Source organism: Culex quinquefasciatus, chromosome 2 (genome assembly GCF_015732765.1).
Source record: "Culex quinquefasciatus strain JHB chromosome 2, VPISU_Cqui_1.0_pri_paternal, whole genome shotgun sequence".
NCBI classification, from domain to species: Eukaryota; Metazoa; Arthropoda; class Insecta; order Diptera; family Culicidae; genus Culex; species Culex quinquefasciatus.
This window is the reverse complement of record NC_051862.1, coordinates 188,865,303-188,886,115: the sequence shown is the minus strand read 5'-3', so window position 1 is coordinate 188,886,115 and position 20,813 is coordinate 188,865,303. Positions and strand designations below refer to the sequence as shown.

The 20,813-nt window shown below is 39.8% G+C and overlaps 1 protein-coding gene across 6 annotated transcripts in view; it reads right to left on the bottom strand.

Moving 5' to 3' along the window:
• The window catches only part of LOC6035260 (probable G-protein coupled receptor 158), a 93,494-nt gene that overhangs the window by 35,540 nt on the left and 37,141 nt on the right, over positions 1-20,813 (bottom strand). For all 6 annotated transcript variants that reach the window (XM_038253987.1, XM_038253989.1, XM_038253990.1 and 3 more), the window contains exon 4: positions 5,141-5,864. In XM_038253987.1, the coding sequence (XP_038109915.1) occupies positions 5,141-5,814 (674 nt within the window). In that variant the 5' untranslated portion in view covers positions 5,815-5,864. The remainder of the gene's footprint in view (positions 1-5,140; positions 5,865-20,813) is intronic.

Here is a 20,813-nt window from a genome sequence, read left to right as displayed (position 1 = left end):
AAGCTCTGCTGTAAGGTCTGATCTGGTCGGTGGTCGGTTGGTGCACACCACGCGAAATACTGGGTTGAGCTTTGTACAGGGCTGGTACAGGACGTGCAGGATTGGAAAATTTAATAAATACACACGGAGAAAAAAGAGTTCCCAAAATCGTGAACAAGCGTTCATGAAAATGAGAACCTCGAACAAAGTGTTCAAATTCCATGGTACGATTTTGAAAAACGTACCATGAAATTTGAACACTTTGTTCGAGGTTCCCATTTTCATGAACGCTTGTTCACGATTTTGGGAACTCATTTTTCTCCGTGCACCCACCTTTCACCAAGGTGCTTCCTTTTACGCTGCAGAAGCTGGCGAGTTGGCGAGTTATTTGGACGAGCATATTTTCCGCGTTGACGGCTTTGCAAAAAAAAAAGCGCGCAGGCGAAGCAAAAAATAAAACGTAGAGAAATGGTTTTCCATTCATGCAACACCGCCGGTGTACAGACGACGTGGTGTTTCGTGCAAAGTGGCAGGTGCTTTGATTGCGAAATTGATTCATGAAGTGGCTCTTAGGGGCTGTGTGCTGCTGGTTGAATCTGGGTGAAATGGGTTGGCGGGACCTTTTGTGATCGGTAAATGTTTCAGTGTAAATTAAATGTTGCCTTTAAAATACTTTACAAAGCAAGTGCGCTAAAAGGATAAATTTTTCGAGTGGATTGTATTGTTTTTAGAAAGTCCTTTTACAACTTCTTATAATATACTATGCTTTTTTTAAACTAGGGCTACAAGTATTAATTGCTTTTTATGTGCTCCTAACCTAATGCGTATGTATTTTTATGATCAAAGAAGATAATTTAGTATTAGAACTTCCATAAAAATCTCTTACAATATGCTGTTCATGTAAAAACATTAATAAACATAATTAGTTGTATTTCAGAATTTTAAAACAAATTTGTAACCAAAAGGCATTTGGCCACTATTTTTTATTTTCGAATTTAAAAATTGTTGTTAGAATTAGGTATATTTTTTTTGAAAAGAATCTCTACCTAAACGAATAGAAAAGATTCACGACAGAACGCACCCAATTTCAACAGGCGTCACTACAGCTGGCTTGCACTAATGTTTATGTACTGACTCCAGTCAAGAAAGCACTCCACCTCCCTCATCATTCCACCTTCCATTGCCCAAACTTGCTGCTGCGTTTAATCGCATTACGTGGTTGTTACTTATGATTCTAAACCTCCCCCTTCCTTCACACACAAAATAGTACTCTTCCCTCAAAGATGAGCCATTTAATGAAGACAAATATTATTTCGCTTAATTTTACGCTTGCAGACGTAGCCAAGACGGCATAATAAACAGCTCTTGCAAACGAACGAATGAACGTTCTGACTGGCAGGACCAATGTTATTATTGTGAGGGTCTAACGCCACCATCCACCCTCTCCCACCATTAACCACCCACCCAAACTTCAAGGACGGTTGTTAGATTTTAGCCATTTTGCTTCTGCCACCCTAGCCCTAAGGTGAAATATAGTAGCAAACCAGTACTGCTTTCGTTACTGAACAGAAAGAGCTTCAATTCCATCTGAGAATTTTGTAACGCTTCTTGGATTGTTTTCTGGGTTCCCGAGCAGACGGTAATAACTTTGGAATAACATTTTTTGATATTTGAAAATACCAGGCCAATAACATTTTATGTTATTTATAACAAGATTTGTTATTCGTTGTTATGATTTTTTTTTGTTATTGGATTGTAATTGTAGTAACAGAGTAATTACATTTTTAGTTATTCTTCGAACAAATCTTTTTTATTATTTTTTGTCATTTTAATCCTCTGCAACCCAACCCCGCCTTGAGACGGGCTTTGATTTAATAAAAAAAGGCCAAACATCAATTTTTGATCTTTAAAAATATTAGAAAGGAGAACTTTTAAAATTTTAGAAAATTTATGGGTTGGAAGTTTTACTTGTCCCGGGCAGACGGTAATAACAAAATTCATGCCATTTCAATAACAAGTACTGTTAAAATAACAAAAAGCGTTATGGAATATTCTTGCAAAATCCATTTTTGCATAAGAGTTGAATAACAGTTTATGTTAACATAACACAATTTGTTATTGGTCTGATATTGATTGAATGCCAAAACAACTTTGGAATAACATTTTTTGTTATGGAAGAATACCACCAACTGTTATTGGGATGATTGGATTAGTTGTTAAAATAACAAAAAATAATAACAAGGATTAGCCGGGACCGTGGTGTAGGGGTAAGCGTGATTGCCTCTCATCCAGTCGGCCTGGGTTCGATCCCAGAAGGTCCCGGTGGCAAATTTCCGTCGGACGGGAAGTAAATGTTGGCCCCGGACTAACCTAAAAAAAGGTTAGGTCGTTAGCTCAGTCCAGGTGTAGGAGTCGTCTCCCTGGGTCCTGTCCTGGTGGAGTCGCTGGTAGGCAGTTGGACTAACAATCCAAAGGTCGTCAGTTCGAATCCCGGGGTGGATGGAAGCTAAGGTGTAAAAAGGGGTTTGCAATTGCCTCAACAATCAAGCCTTCGGACACCTAGTTTCGAGTAGGAATCTCGCAATCGAGAACGCCAAGGCAATGCTGTAGAGCGAATAATTTGATTTTTGAATAACAAAGATTTGTTCGAAGAATAACTAAAAATGTTATTAGTCTGTTGTTACAATAACAATCTAATAACAAAAAAATTATAACGACGAATAACAAACCTTGTTATAAATAACATAAAATGTCATTGGCCTAGTATTTTCAAATATCAAAAAATGTTATTCCCAAGTTATTTCCGTCTGCTCGGGGTTTCATGTGACTTTGCCAATGCTTAAAAATGTATTTTTTAGGGGTCAACTTTGGCTGTGTTTTTTTTCTTCTAAAAAATCCTTTACTTTAAGTAAAAATAAGTATGCAGTAATTTTTCTAGTGTCCCAGACTATGCCTCTACCTATGCCTGTAAAAAACATGAAAAAATTAGATAGGCAAAATGTAATGATAGGAGGTGGTAGAATAGGCCAAAAACATAAACTTTACAAGATAAATGCAAATTAAAATACTAAAAATGAAGCAAGAAAACAAGAGAAGTAAAGTTTTTCGTAGAACAAAAGTTACTCAAAATGACCTCCTGTACACGGGAAAAATAAAAATCTCAAATGGGCAGCAGCGGCAGCGCAAGCAAGTCAGAGAGGGTGAGGAAAAGACCCAAGAAATCGCTCCCTCTCCTTTGTTCTGCTGTCCGTAAAGCTGATTTTTGACCCCTTTCCCTCGATCTGCATACTAGCCTTTAGGCATGATTTATATCATTCTTTACGAGTTCAAAACATAACTAAACATTTGTTGCGCAGCCAGACAACAAGCCCGTAATATGCAAGAAAGACTGTAATTTGTGAAAAGCGCACACACACACTGCCGCAATTTGTAGAAGTGTCAAATGGACTATAAATAAAGCCATTCTCTCCGAGATGGACGATGTAACTTTAATCAGTTATTTAATTGATTTGGTGGCAGCTTAGTGATTGTTTTTGCAACAGGATTGTGCAACCCACCAATAAAAACTTATTGCCGGTGGTTGGAGATTCGGGGGATGGCTCTCATCCGTGTGTGCTGAGCGATGAAAGCCGTGACGCTGAGTGTCAACAAGCGGTAAGCAAAAGTGGTGAAAATTTTCGACCTAATTGGCAACTAGCGATTTGTCATGAAAAAAAGTGAAGAGTGCTATTTTTTTTTGCTTTATTTCTAATTTAGGAGGAAAAAGTGAATTATTCTTGCCCACCAAATGAAGATAATGACTGCACGTATCCTTATCCAGTGGCAGATTCCTCAATTTCGTTGAATTCGGTTTGGTAGACCCAAAATAGGTACTAGGCCCAAAATAGGGAAAAATAAATTGAAATGTCATTAAATCAGTCGAGAATAGTTCAGGATTGTTATTCGCTTGATGTTTAATTTCTCATAATTTTTAAGTACTTTTTTAAAGTAATTTGTAATTTATTGGAAACGAAAACCTGCCAGTATAACGCACTGCATAAGATTATCAAATCTTCTTTTCTTTTTAATTAATTTCAACATAAGGATATTTTTTACTCTTTTCTTCCTATTTACCTCTCACCCTCATTCATGCGTCCACGTGCAAACGCTTTCAATGGGTGGCTCTGGTTGATGATGGTGCTTCACATATAGCCAATCATCAAGACAAGGCTTAATTTATTCGAGAAAGAGAGGAGGGGAACGATCGTTTCGAGGAGCCAAATTCGAGAAGCACATTGAATAATGATAAGCAAATATTGTGTAGGTTTTGGGACACTAACACTGCCGTTCTACGCATAATTGTCCCATGTCAATTTTGGACGATTTTGACTTTGTGACATTTTTAAGTTTAGTTTTATGTGTACTTTAAGAAAAACACATAAAATCTGGTACTTTGTTCGAAAACTCATTAAAAACAACACCAAGTCTGTTTGTCCCATCGTTGAACTTCTACGCATAATTGTCCCACCAAGTATTTTCTTACACGGAATCATCAGTTTTACTAAGCATTATGTCTTGTTTACCAGTTGTATAGCAAGATAATCAGAAATAAGGGTGATAAACTGCTAACTGGGGCGATTAGGGACACATAGGACGAATAGGAACCCACGTGACAATTATGCGTAGAAACACAGAAATCGATCGAAAAATTTCAATCGCGTTTTTCTCACTTGCTCTTTTTTGAACATGGGACAATTATGCGTAGAACGGCAGAACAGTGGTGGTGATTTTTGGGGTAAGAGTTTTTTTATGAAAAAAATTCATATAAGGGTAAACATTTTAGCAACGTAAATATATTTTGGAAAGTTTTCTTCGAGGATAATCCTTACTAATTGATTTTCTTGATAAGTCGGCCAACTTTCCCGGCACCCCTGTCTTCGGAACCAGCTAACCAGTTGATATTCCAGTCGCGTTGAAGTTGCGATAATCGAAATAAAGGGTATGAGCTTCGAATGTATAAATAATACTTTCATGGTACTTTGTTCGTTGTTGTTTTCGATGTATTTGAGGTTGAGTTTGATCGAGGGTAGAAAAAGGAAACCGACTCAAATTCAATTAGCGATAATTACATTAACGGTTGGGAGAGTCGAGGGTGGGTGTTCAAGACATAGCATATACTTACTTGTACCCTTGCGATTCAACCGTTACGCTGAACGGCCACAGCCACCGTCCGTACAGGGGGCCACAGTCCCGGAAGGGGGCGCCCCAGAACTGGGCGCCGTTGCTTTGGTTCCAGGCGGCGCCCAGTTCGCGCCAGTACGTGGACAGAAAGATCTTCGTCTCGGACAGGTTCGCGTGGATGGGGTCGATTTTGTCCCGGAACTGAACAACGGCCAGGGGCAGCCTCGGGGAGGCAATGGCCACCGCAAGTAGGCCATCGTCCTCCTTGAGCACGCCACTGGCAAGTTCGTTTGCCTTTTCCCGGGCGATGCTCAACTTCCGGTCGTCCTTGCTGGTGTCAATCCGACGCTCGGCCAGGAAGTCGGCGAACGCCTTAGCTGCCTGGACAGTGATGGACGACACATCGTAGAACGGATCCGGTGGAATTTCATCGAGCGTTTTCGCTTCACACGGTGGCAGCGACGTGCTGGCTAAGGATGAGGAGGCGTCTGACGGGTCGCCACGTGGTAGAAGCGGCTGCTGCTCGAGCGCTAGGCCGGATGACAGATGGAATGCTAGCTGCAGTAGTAGGACTACGGTGATCAACCATGGCCGCTGGCAGCGGGTTGACCGGGATCGATAGCAGTGACAGCGATGATCTCGGTGATGGTGTTGATGGCGGCGAGAATGACCCATCACCGTTTGTTGCTGGTTGATGTGCGTCTAGAAAGGGCTACGTTGAGCATCTGTGGATAAAAATGAAGATAAAGAATATGTTGTTAGGTAATTTTCGGCAAAATGTGTATCAAAATTTAATCATACAGAAGCGAAGTTGTTTCTTTAGATTTCAATTCTTCAATACAGGCATTTCACAAAATCGATTTCAATTTTTATTTAAAAAAAATCCCTTGAATCATCAATTAATGATCTTGCTTCCAAAAAGTACATAAATATCTTCTAGTGAGCATAATAATTATGCTCATTAGATGATATTTATGTCAATTATTCATGTCATGCTGATGTATTTGGAATTTTCGAAAAATTGTGACGATGATTGATGTAGCTTTAAGAAATAAGGAAGAAATATGATTCTGAGAATGAAAAAAAAGAATTGCATCATCTCTTGAGTCATTAGAAGTTTTGAGGAATGCTAATAAATTCTTTGAAATTATGTGGCTTTGCCAGAATTAATCAACTCTGTATTAACATTCTGCACTCTTATTTCTTAGAATCATTTCCCACTCTTTTCTTTTTACTTATGTCAGCTTCACTCGTCATGAGTAATTTTATGAAATTCTTTAAAAACACAGGCTACGTGCCTTTTTTTTACAGTGTTTGCATAATAATTGAAAATAATAATTTAAAAATTTATAAATTTAGGATTTATAATATTTCAAGAACAGGCAAAGAATCAACTCAAATATTTGAGAAATCTCACAACAAACAATCTCGAGTATCTACAACGGAAGCTTTCATAATCGGAAACTTTCATCTCTATTCTTAGCGAAAAGACATCTTCTCCCTCTCATATCGTTTAACCATAACACAATAATAACTCTAGCTCTTCATCTAACGGGAGCTACCTCCAGAGAGGCACCATCTTCAGAGCATCGTGATTGACGTCGTGACACGACGGATAACACTTGGCTCACCATCACAAACGAGCCTCCTAATTCATCTCGACGTTCTCCCCGAAAAGTGAACCAAAAACCCACCCTCCCTCTAACCTATCCACCCACACACACGCAAGTTTAAACGGTCCCATCGTACCATTAATCGAAAAAGGTAAAGGATAAAAGAGGTTCACCCCCTGGAGAATCTCACTCGCCCTCTCTTTCTCGTGTTTTGGAGGTTATGTTTCGCCTTGAACGATTATGTTTCAGCCCCCTTTAAACTCTGGGCGCTCTCAGGTCATGAAATTTGGCTGGGGACAATTTTCCACCTTTAAGTTACGATGTTTGAAGAATGTCGACGGAAATACCACGTGGTACGCACGAGGACGAGGAAGATTCCCCGGAGAACAAACGTTTGGCCCCGCAGGAAAAACGATGTTGACATGTGTGCTTCATTAGTCTTGGCTGCGATTTCGGTACTAATGAAGGATGGTAGAGGCCAAACACGTTTTGGTGGAGGAGGATCGAATCTAATTGAATGAGATTGATGTGCTACGTTGATTTCTGGGGATGGTTTTATGGAGACGCATGGTACTTGAGATGTTATTTTTTACCTTTTAAGTGTAATTTCGGTTAAAGGCTTCATTGTTCATTGAAATTTAAACTCATTGTTGATAAAAATAAAACCAATCCTAAAACATTCATTCCATGATTGGATCTTTGTATTACGAGTCAAGCTGTTATCCAGCGACTCTACCAAAGCAGGCTTGCTCTGGTACCTCTTTTGTGCTTATATCGTCGCCGTCGTGCTTTATTCTGGAGTTTTTTTTAAAAGGTCCAATAAACCAAATTTCCAGTTTTTGCTTTTTGGGTGTTTTTAAACCGCCTTGAGTCAGGGGTAACAAAAAACACCCTAAAAGTAAAAACTGAAAATTTGGTTTATTGGTCCTTTTAAAAAAAAAATCCAGAATTGTCGTACGTGCATTTTGGGCCAAATTGAGTTAAAAACGCCATTTGTGCATCTCACAATGCCACAGCTTTTGATCCTCACAGATCCCCAAAATTCGATTTCAATCCTAAGATATTCAATGAAAACCAAAAAAGCTCCGAAATTTTTTTTTGTCACTTTTCATATAAAAGTAGTTTCAATCTTGTCACTCCCTGAAAATTGATGTAAGTGCGACAAAAGGCCAAAGGGATTTCAGGTCAGGATGCGTTTGACGCACGTACAAGCTAGACTACCGTAAACATTTGTAATTATAACTCGGGACTCCAACAACCACTTTCAACCAAACTTCGGGACAATGCACAGAATGGTCGGCCAAACAAAACGTGTTTGTTATTGTTTACATTGCGTGCTCTCGTTTTTGTTTATTCAAGGTCAAACATTAAAACGCGTTTTTCTCGGAACGTCAAAATGGCGGGTGCGACAAGATAGCACGACGACGTCGATATGAAAAAATGGGTGATCAGACAAATCTAGTCCCGAAAATTGCCAATCCAGGCCAACTGGTGAGAGAGGCAATCACGCTTACCACTGCACCATCAACCATTTGCCTCATATATTTTTTTAAATTTAAAATTTATGTAAAATCAAGAAGCAAAGAAAACAAAGATAGTTTAATGAGGAAGGATCTAAAAACCTCCCGGAATCTCTTACTACAGACCATCATAAAAGCATAACGCCGGCAGGTGTAGGAAAACATTTTCTCAGTCTCACCAGAAAAGCGTTCGCTCTTGCTTTTATAAGGAAAAGGACGTCCACAAACACAACACCGACCCGTACTTTACTTCTGACACACAAGCAAGCTGTATGGGCTCTATTGAAAACTGTGTGTGCTCTCAGCACAGACACGCATCTGAAAGGATGATTCCCCCCCCCCATCATTTCTCCCAGCCGGTTCAGCATTCGGCAGGATCACAAGAGCATGATTGACCTACAAATTCTGCTACACTGAATGGGTGACCCGGTGCTGAAAGTGTGTGGGATGCCAACAAAAGGGAAGACATCTCAGTCCCTTTTGCATAATGCATGTACGGATTGCTCCGAGGATTGATCCTTGTATTCGTTATGGAACCGACTCACGACGAAGACGACGGCCATCACAATCACTCGAAATGAGCTTGACCTTTCTACCAGTTATTCCACAGGAAGGAAGGGGGAGTTGACCGAAAACTTGTTCTACAATTGCGTCGTTTGACGAGCCAAAGCTAGTCGTACAAATTGTCTGTTATCAAAAACTTTTCTAATAATAATCATTTCAAATTGTCCGAATCAGCCCACTGGAGGGTTCCTCTTGCTGGTATGCTTTATCTGTGGAGTACATATGAAAACAACCGAGCTGCTAGAATGTCCTACATATGTACGGTTTGTGTCATCCAGGCCCGGTATACTTTCCGGCCCGTATGAAGCAAAACACCCGCCGGGGAATCCAGAAAAAGGACATGTCCAACCTGTCTGTCCCTTCTCAAGCTACCGCGGCTTGGAGCAATTCATAACATGAGGGTAAAAAGGTCACTTGGCAACCCTGGTTAATCCCCTCGAGGTTGTCAGTAATAATTTTCGAAACCCTCCCATGTTTAATGGTGCTTACCCTAAGCCCGGAAAGCATTAGAATCTCGACCAGCCGACGCTCAACGGTATGCTCTGGAAACAACTTTAATCAGCAAACCAGACATCAAACAATTTCGGCAACAAACACGCCCATTAAACCTTGAAATTAAATTTATACCTTATCTTATCGACACAGCTCCAGACGGCTCGCCACTTGTTCTGGCCAGGGCCATAGTGCGGCCCCTCGGGGTCGTAAAATTAAAACGAAATTGCTTTTATTTTCCCCAACCAGATCTACCCGATGTAGTGGGATGGTATCCGATAGGGATCGCTCGTATTCTATTCCACACATCGACACAGGATTGACGGTAAATGTCACAAAAACCCAACTTTTCTCCAGTTCTGGAGATTCGATTCGGTGATGGAAAGCCACCGCATAGCAAAAGGATTACTCCGGATAAGCTGGCCTCAGGATGGAATTGGCTTGATAGGCTTAAGATGCCGCTCGCTCGTTGAAGGATAGTCCCGGACATCCGATGATTGAGTACCTGGTTTAATTTGCGTATTCAATCATAAGGCGTGGAAAAAGTAAGGCATTTTCTACTAATCTTATAAATCTTATAAATATTGAACTAACTATATTTTGAGCATCATAACCACATAAAATTAGTGACACGCCCATATCCCTACACTAAAGTGGCACCCTAAAGCAAAGATCGATCAAAATAATGCACGCAAAAAAAAAGTGATGGCGGATCAACTGAACTGTGATGAACGTGACTCTCATCCATATTCATTCCGGACGATTTTGATTTTTTCCTCTGAAACTACAACTCTCCTCCTCCAATGTTGATGATGATGATGATGATGATGAGCATAATGGTTATGCTTCCCTCGGCCCTCATTATCATTTTGTAATCAATTTCGGAGAGGTCCACCCTCTACCGCACCCGGAGAATTTTCCCAATCGTCCATGCTTTGGGATGTGATTTGGTCCTGACGGCAATACAGGAATATGTGATGGCACGAACGACTCCGCATCCTAAAGGAGTCCCTCTGTTCGTTGGGGGCTAGTAGGGCATATTGGAACTGATAACAGGTGATGAATGTTCAAATAGCTGGTTACGAATAGGTAATGTTATGCGGGAGAATTTGCAGGTGCTTGTACAGAGCATCTAGTTTTCAAGGTATTATTTTCAACGGTGTTTGAAAAACAACTGGTTAAACAAGTTATCTAGCAAATACCTGCAATTTGCTTTGCTCTGCATGCGAATCCGAGTTTAACTAGTTCAAGTGTTCGCCGGTATTTGGTCAATGCAAACGAAAACCTGGCTGAGCATACGCGAAACCATAAGCAAAAAGTTTCGTCGTTATCGTGACGGCGAAATACATAAACCATAACGAGTCCGGAATGGAAAACTCAGCTGGGACTGCTGCGAGTAACCCTGATATTAAATAATCCAGATCCAAATTTAGTCGACAAAACTGCCGTTTTTGTGTCCCTCTCCGGAAAATACTTCATCACTCTGCCACTGGTGTTCCTGCAAGATCCGATGGAAGAAAGTATTGAAGCAAAAAGTCGTATAATTTTCAAGTAGGTATTCGCCATTGTCTTGCGAGTTGAACGTGCTTGAAAGTGGAGTGGAAAATGTGCAGACGATGAGGCAAATGTCATTCCTCTTTTTTTCTTGAGTGATGAGCATAAAATGGCTTCCCATCCATCGGACTAATTGGAAATCAATGAAGCGAAGTGCATGGGGCCACTTTGTTACGAAACGATTCAGCAGCGTCCTCGTCGTCTTCAGCACATCCTGCAAGTACTCTTCCATCTATTGAGGCTCAAAAGCCGCTCAAAGTGGTTATATCATCTTTGTCGCATCACACTTTTATGGGTTTTTCTTGATTTATGTATTATTTATAAGAAAAGTCAGATGGAAAATCGACGGAAAAGAAATGAATTTTCAGACTTTTATTTGGCGAAACAAGATTTTGCTTTTTATCCAAGTTTTTGAAGCAAAATCCAAATAAACACTCATAATGATAATAAATTTCTCACAAAAACCTGCTGCACTCCATCCTGAACACGTGCTGCCAACACCCGTTTGAACCATTTATGTATTTACACGATTAAGTGTTTGCCATTGTACTCTCGGCTTTCATAATGGCGCAATTTGCCAGTTGCAATGAAATATGCAATGTGCGATAAGACTCACTACTGCACCACAACTACAACTACCAACAGCTATGAGTGAATGTGTGGGTGTGCGAGGTGTGTACGTGCACTTCCGTTCTTTTTGGCAGTCCCATGCCGGAGATGTGTGCGCGTTGAACCGAATTTACAATCACAGTTTCGCCGGAAGGCAACAACAGCGCGGCTTACCAGCACACATCGGAGCACTCTAGAGATCCTGTGTAGGGGATGGGCAAACCGATATGAAAAATATCACACAATTAGAAGGAAGTGCCCGAAATTTTAGCGTTAGTTCTTTTTTTTAATGATAATGACACCAAGTTTATTAATTAAGCCAAAACATTAAATAATTTTTAAAATGGCATGATTTTAAAAATGATTTACCATTTTTTTCTGTCCGAGTGGTTCCGAGTTCCAGATTTCAGGTCTTTTAGGTGCGTTATCACTAGTGGACAAAAAAATAAACACATGGCCTGAAAATCCTCGACAGCACTGTCAGGATCAACGAATTGTGAGCAGTGCTAAAAAATGTGCCATTTCCTTTTCCCCTGGTATCGTGTCACTTGAGTTACAGATTCTGCCTTGTCTCGGTCACATGCGTTGGACATGTTTTGAGGGAAAATATTTAGTAGTTGTTTGGGCCACTAGGGTGACAATCGACGTCATCAGGAATATCCTCTGGCTCGATTCTTCAGGTAAACAATAAGAAACTGGATCCGTGAAGGATTGAGGGCCGTTCGCGTTCGCTCATTGCAGTTTTCGGAGAGATTGAGAGACTCAGCGGTGAGAACGCAGAGTCGATGAATAGGGAAGGAGTGCCAGAGAGAGAATGCCATCGTTGGGAATCACGAGACACAAGAAAAGATGACATCTGTCTTTTTTATCATTCATTTGCAACACTGATTGTCGAGCTTAATACGCTAAAGTGATTGTATTATTCAGTAAAAGTAAATCTTTCCCAGTTCCTGAGGGGAACACCCTTGAAGAGTATCGGGGCCGGCATTTACAAAGCGGATTCAGTGGCAGTTTCATTCTCAACTTAATGTTAACATGTTAAGGTTAATGTTAACATTCCATAGGTCGCCTCCCTAAGGTGTCGTGATAAGGTCCAGTTTGTGACGATACACTACCTTCCCTTTACTAAGCAATCGATTCCAGAAGGGAAAAGATCACCAGTTGTGTTGGTCCGAGCCGGGATTTGAACCCCGATCTACCGCTTACGAGGCGGAAGCGTTACCACTGGGCTACGTGGCTCGGTTAATAAGCAAACAACTATTTTAATTTGAGTTGCAGAACTCGAATTTGATGTTTAATGCAAGAAACAGAAAAAAACGATTTTTTTTGTCATAATTCGAATATCCGAAGTCCAATACAAATCTTCGGATAATCGAGGCTTCAGATAATCGAGTCTGGACTGTACCTATTTTTGTTGTTGTTATGATGAAATATATTATAAATCAGTTTTAAGGAATAAAAGGTTACATACACAATGTCTATCTTTTGATATTTGAAACAAGCAAAACCTGTCTCTTTTAATTCAGTTTAGATATTCAGGCCAAAAAGAAAACAAAATGTTGTTGGTTCTAAAAAAAAAACTTTTTTTTCATGGCATTCAAAGAACTACTGAACAGAAGAATGGCTGCCCAACAAAATCTGTCGTAAAATTAATAGGCCATCATGCTTCGCCTCAATTCAATAAGCACCTGTTGAGATTTGTGCACTATTGAAAAAACAACTCGACTTTATCAACACAAACTGATTCCATGTAAATATATCACCAAGTTTCCACCGTGCCACTTGACAGCTGAGTGTTTATCCCATAATCCCATAATCGGACTATTTCTATCGCAACAACCGCTTTCCGATTACAATCTTAATGGGTGCTAATGATGTTCGCTCGATGATGTTCACTGAGCCAGCCATGGTTCCGTTGAATTTCATCAACCGGAGGCGAAACACTTCCTGGCAAACCACCCCCTCTCCCTACTCTTCGTGCCGGAACCTTAATAAACTAAACCTCTCTAAATTTGGTCGAAAGTTACGCACCCTTCCGGACCTTGTTGACTCTCGGAAGAAATTTAGTCCACTAAACTTTTAATTAGAGCCTAGCCGTGACATCAAATGGTTGACATTTTGCACACTTTGTGTAGCTTAAAACCACAAACCGTGAAAGTTGGGGCCACCCGCAAACCACGCACTTGACAGCAAAAAAAAAAAAAAAAATAAGAGCCTTTTTATCAATTAGTGTTTTGTTGAAGACGGGTCTGGGGCTTTTTTTGGTAGCCTAGCTCAGCCAGAAAAAGTATGCCGTAAAATTTATGACTTTTCGGTTCAGCTGAGAGAATTCTGTGCGGTTTTGTTGAGCAATTTGTCGAACATCGTAAAACTCTTCCGAGTGGAAATAAGAACTCTTCCCAAAGTGATGAGCGAAGTATTTTCAAAGTTGAACATTCTTACCTTAAAGCTGTGTCTCATCATACAATTTTAGCCTCTAATTGAGGAACAATTGACTGTTCCCTTAGTTGCACTGCATTTTCCAGTGCACTGCAAATTTCCCATTTTCCAACGCATCATTACACAAGCAGTACTTGAAACAAAGTGAGGGGGAGAGCGAGTCCTTATGTACAGACAACTAACATTCCCTCCCCACCCCAGTCTTCACTTTTCATTGAGTAACCGACATCAAACCAACCAAACTCAGGGTAACAGGTCGTCTCCCCTTTTACTTTCTCTCTCTATATCTCTGGCGGAGCTCCGGCTCAAGTGGACTCCCGCAGCTATTCTTCACGCTAATTAAAAGCGAAATTTTTCAAGTGGCTTTTCAAAAAATATCTCTCGAGTGTTTGAATGTTTTAATTGCTTTCATAATGTGATTTCTCCTCCGGTGCAGCAGAGTCCCCTCCCCTCCGGGGGTGGTGAGGTGGACATGCAACTTACCTCTTCCCCCCCGTATTGTTTGGTGTTCTGGCCGTAGTCTCGGTCCAAAGTGAAGTGGCGCTTGTCTTTGTTTGGGGAACCGGTTGGATGGTGGGTGAGGTTTGTTTTTAATTTATTTATATTTTTGTTTTTATTTAATTTCGAAAATTTTTATTTTGTTTTGTAATTATTGCTAAGACAGACACAATTTTTATTTATTTTGTTTTGTAATTATTGCTAAGACAGACACAATTTTTATTTATAGTTTTTGCTCCTTAGTTATGCTTGAGGATGACAGAAGTGAAGACAAAAAAAAAAATAAAAAAATATCAAATTCAAGTCAAATTCTGGAAAAAAAATTGGTAATTCTCCGCCAACTTGCCCCGACCCCTCTTCGATTTGCGAAAAACTCCGTTTTTTTATATCTCGGAACGGAGGGGCGGTACAACCCCTTTCATTTTTCGAACATGGGAAAAAAAGAGCTGTTTTTCAATAATATGCAGTCATCGTTCCAGATGAGATAGAAATTTGGTGTCATAGGGACTTTTATGTGGGTAATTCTCTACCAACTCACACGATATCGGGAAAAGTTGCCCCGACCCCTCTTCGATTTGCGTGAAACTTTGTCCTAAGGGGTAACTTTTGTCCCTGATCACGAAACCGAGGTCCGTTTTTTGATATCTCGTGACGGAGGGCGGTACGACCTTCCATTTTGAACATGCGAAAAAGAGGTATTTTTCAATAATTTGCAGCCTGAAACGGTGATGAGATAGAAATTTGGTGTCAAAGGAGACTTTTATGTAAAATTAGACGCCCGATTTGATGGCGTACTCAGAATTCCGAATAAACGTATTTTCATCGAAAAAACACTAAAAAGTTTTAAAAATTCCCATTTTCCGTTACTCGACTGTAAAACATTTTGGAACATGTCATTTTATGGGAAATTTAATGTACTTTCGAATCTACATTGTCCCAGAAGGGTCATTTTTATTTAGAACAAAATTTTCATTTTAAAATTTCGTGTTTTTCTAACTTTGCAGGGTTATTTTTAGAGTGTAACAATGTTTTACAAAGTTGTAGAGCAGACAATTACAAAAATTTTGATATATAGACATAAGTTTGCTTATAAACATCACGAGTTATCGCGATTTTACGAAAAAAGTTTTGAAAAAGTTACTTTTGCGTTTCTCTTTGTTTCGTCGTCCGTGTCTGTCGCGGGTGACCATGAATGGCCATGATCGATGACGACCAACTTTTTCAAAACTTTTTTTCGTAAAATCGCGATAACTCGTGATGTTTATAAGCAAACCCCTTATGTCTATATATCAAAATTTTTGTTATTGTCTGTTCTACAACTTTGTAGAACATTGTTACACTCTAAAAAATAACCCTGCAAAGTTAGAAAAAACACGAAATTTTAAAATGAAAAATTTTGTTCTAAATGAAAAAATGACCCTTCTGGGACAATACAAATTCGAAAAGTACATTAAATTTCCCATAAAATGACATGTTCCAAAATTTTTTACAGTCGAGTAACGGAAAATGGGAGAATTTAAAACTTTGTGTTTTTCGATAAATACGTTTATTCGGAATTCTGAGTACGCCATCAAATCGGGCGTCTAATTTTACACAAAAGTCCCTTTGACACCAAATTTCTATCTCATCACCGTTCAGGCTGCAAATTATTGAAAAACACCTCTTTTTCACATGTTCAAAAATGGAAGGGGTCGTACTGCCCCTCCGTCACGAGATATCAAAAAAACGGACCTCGGATTCGTGATCAGGGACAAAAGTTACCCCTTAGGACAAAGTTTCACGCAAATCGAAGAGGGGTCGGGGCAACTGCTGTGTGAGTTGGCGGAGAATTACCCATGTGAAATTGGACGCCCGATTTGATGGCGTACTCAGAATTCCGATAAAATGTATTTTTCTTTAAAAAAAAACAAACTATTTTTTAAACTCTGCCATTTTTTGTTACTCAACTGTAATTTTTTTTGGAACATTTTGCGTTTCTCTTTGTTTTGTCGTCCATGTCTGCCACGGGTGGCCATGAACGGTCATAATCAACGACGACCATCTTTTTCAAAACATGTTATTCGTAAAAAGGCGATAACTCATGATGATTACAAGCAAACCTCTCATGTTTATATATCAAAATTTTTGTTATTGCTTGCTCTACAACTTTGTAGGACAGTGTTACACTCTAAAAAATAACTCTGCAATGTTAGTAATGATTTTAAAACGAAATTTTTTATTCTAAATGAAAAAAATGAAATTTCCCTTAAAATGACATTTCCGAATCTTTGTACAGGTGAGTAACGGAAAATGGCAGAACTTTTTAAAACTTTTTAGTGATTTTTTCGATGAATAGTACGTTTTTTCGGAATTTCGAGTACGCCATCAATTCGGGCGTTAAATTTTACATAAAAAATTAATTTTGACATCAAACATCTATCTCATCACCTTTTGAGGCTGCAAATAATTGAGGAAAACATGTATTTTTTCGTATGTTCAGAAACTGAAGGGGTCGTACCACCCCTCCGTCACGAGATTCATAAAGAGTACCTCGGATTCGTAAACAGGGACAAAGGTTACTACTTAGAACAAAGTTTCACGAATATCGAAGAAAGGGCGGGGCAACTGCTGTGTGAGTTTCCGGATGTTTTTTTTTCTTTTATTATTTTGCAAAATTCCTAATTATTGAAGCCAATTTCGTCAAAAATAATTCTCACATAATGCCAATGTGCATGAAGATATTTGAAACGTTAGCGTCGAATTGTAAACAATTTGCTCAAAATTTAACCATTACATCCCCTTGTCCAACCTTGAAGCGTCTTCCACAGCAGTCGGTCGGTAGAAGCAGCAGCATCAAAGACCAAAAAGACCATCCACGATTTTTGCTTTGTGAGCAGGGAGCACAAATTTACAACCCACCTGTGAGTGTGTGTGAGTCTGTGTACTACATCCTACGCCGTTCCCGGAATTTGTTCCAGTGGGGAGCCAGGGGGCGTCCTTACAAGGCCAAAACGTGGGCTCCCCTACTGAGAGGGAAGGGGGGGACTGTTACTGGGGAACACATTCGCTGACAATTGTGTGCACGAGTGAACCAGCGTCGTCTGGGCATGAACCATAAATACCATGTTTGGGACCACGTACATCACAGTGTGCAGTCCTGCGGTACAAACGGAACACCAACTACCTTCAGCCAAGTGTCCTCGGGGAAAACGACGACATCCAGCGGAGATGTAGGTTTACGAACTCTTTCGGCTCGTGTAGGACGTCTCTGCCGGGTGGTCGGTCGGAGCAATGCTTCAACCTGCTAAGAGGCCGGGAATAGCCGATGGGGGGAAAAACGAGGTCATGTATAGTGGATGGATGGAGGTTAAGTATTTGCAGCTTGGCGAAACGGAATGAAAGTGAAGTACAAGATAGCCTTGGGACGTGTAAAAGTACCCGTTACGAGAATTCCGGCACACCGGGAGGAGGAGATCGGAATTAACCGTTCTCCTGTCGCATGGAGAGGGAAGTTGAATGTCACTTCTCGTGCCTAAGTATGGAGAAATGAATTACGGTGCAGCTTTCAATTATGAAACGGCTATATGCCCCTCCACACATCATTCTAGGCTGTTGTACGACTACTTGTAGCAGTTGTTCTTTCTTGTGACGAATTGTGTGTTAAGATGCGGGAGGCATAATTTGTTCCCTCTTGTAATTCTTGTGGAAAGTGTTTGAGACCATTTGGTAGCACAGAACGTTATATCTTCTAGACTCAGACGAGTCTCCAACTTTGTTGACTGGATCCAAATGATGCCTAGTGGAATCGATTCATTTTATATTGATGGGGAAAAACACTGTGCCATTTACCTATCAGTGTAGAAATGTCTTACATAATTAAAAATTACTAGTAATCACCACATTATTTATATATTTTTTGTTATATTTTTATTTAGACTTTAATTTATCTTTGAATTATCTTACCTTCCTACTTGAATGGATTGTTTTTTTTTTTCATTGCGTTCTTCCAAAGCGTTCATTAACATGAGTGACATTTTATTTATATCAACAATTTAATAATAAAAGTACATTTTGAAACTCATTTGAAAGGCAGAAACACTTTTCCTCTCGTCAAACAAAACAACAAGGCAAACTGCTTTCCGGTATTGAGTTCAATCAATTAGGAATGTTTGCGGATCAATCAACTTCGATCGATGGGTGCTTCATAGATTCGTTTCAGATAAAAGAATTTTCCTGGAAGAAACAAAAATAAGTTTTTCTTTTTCCTGTTGTCTTGCATCAAATGTCTTTTGCGATGTCACGCAAAAAGTGTCTCTCGTGTCCTCCAGTGGCCAGGCTTGCCACAAATACAGATTTTTTTGGCACATACCAAACACTCAATCGAGTATAACTTTAAAGAATAATATTCTTACCAAAAACTGAACATGCCAAAAGATGCTAACAATGTTTATCTTTTTGACCAATTTAACAAAAACTGCTCAAATTTATTTTAACTGTAAAAAAAATTCGTTTGTGTTTCGGGCCTGTGCTGAAAAATCTGTATTTGTGGCAAGCCTGCCAGTGGCCCTGGCCATATCGTCGGACAATCGTGTTGACAGACCGAAAACAAACAGCCAGTTTTTGGCCAAAGGAATTATCCAAAACGGCTGTGTATGGGCTCATTAATCAACGTCAATCTTGGGACAACACAGTGTGCTACCACGTGACGCATCGGTGGAATATTGATGAGTTTGCTGAGCTTTGGCCACGTGGAGAAAATCAAGTGGCATTCCATTTTTGCTTTGCAGATTAAATTGACTGGACAATTTTTTCACAAAAAGTGTACCTACCGTTAAAAATGTTCAGCTAACGCAATTTATTACATCATGTCACCTAAAATTTCTTAAACAAGTCGTTTCTCGTAACTCTCTTTGGGACAAAACACTCCATCTGAAAAACTTTTGGCCTGACTGCGATATTTTGTTCACACCCGCATCATTAACAAATTTATCATCTCCAAGTACGGCAAGTCCTTTATCAAAACGGCCGACATCTGCCACCAAACGCCAGGAGATTGAACTGGGAAAACAACGCTTGAACTTGTACTCTCAAAGCACTTGTTTATGGGTACTTACACAAAAGCATAAAGTTTTCCAACGACTTTAGTTTAAGGTGTGGCAGAATTATTTAGTTGACCTTGGCTAAGATAACAGCAAGTTTTAAATTTTACAATTTAAGAACCCAGTAAATATTACTGCAAAAAACTTGTATGCTACTTTTAATCCGACCAGACCTGCTCTCGAACTCCTTGGTGGCAAGCCCGACGACGTCGGAGTCGAGAGGCGTTTTCTCAAAGGAGCCACCCCCTCTAATAGATGGCAGCAGCATGCCTGGGTACATATTTTGGAGGCATACGTGAAGCGTAAATGTTCCTCCATATTTCATGTGTTGTGTTCCGCATCACCGCGGGCCCTTGACACACGTCACAACACGACTGCGTTCCCGCATGGATATAGGTGCTGAAAAGCTTACATATTCATCACTCGAGCTTGTTGTTTGTTGCTGGATTTTTCCACCCATTCGAGATGCGAGATGATATAATTTGATTATCATCTGCGCTCGCGTATGTTTAAGTTTCGCGAGATAATCGAATCAAAGATCTGATTTATTTTTGGGAGCATGACTAAAACCTTTTTTTAATTCGTGTTAAATTATGCAGCATCTGAAAAAATATTTAAGGAGCTTTCTAATGAGATAACTTCACAAAAATATTAATATTTTTCTTAATTATTTAACAAACAAAGTGTTTCTCTTTTGCTCTTAGGTTGTAGCTATGGTTTTAGCAGTCGTATGGCAGATGAAGAAAAGAAACTTTATTACCCATTCTCAAACCAAAAGTCTATCCTTCTTTTCCGACCACGTGGAAAAGTAATAGGAAGTTTCATCCTGTCTCTTAATTCCAAGTTGACACACACGTTTTCGGAAATGCTGGATACAAGCCCGGAACCAGATTGACACTTGGATCTTTGGAAATCTCTGAAACACACGCACTCACGCATTCACGCAATCAAGCCTGACAAAGGAATTGGAAAAAGGTTACATGTGTCTGTTTCTAGATGGTGAGGCATAAATTACGTAACTTTTGTTTTTCAAAATCTTCGCAAGCTTTTCCCTTGCACGACTCACTACACAGCAAATTTTGGGTTGCCATTTCAGTAAAATAAATAACTGAATGCGATTCAGTAATCATCACATTTGCTGAAATTCGGTAATAAACAAAAACATTACTGAAGAGTCTCATATCAAACTGAAATGTCACTTCTGATTTATTGTTTGGATGCTGCCGAGAGAAAGTCTTCTTTCAAATGCGTTGTTTTTGTGATCTTTAGAAACAAAGGAAAGAAAAATGTTAGTACCGTAATCTGGG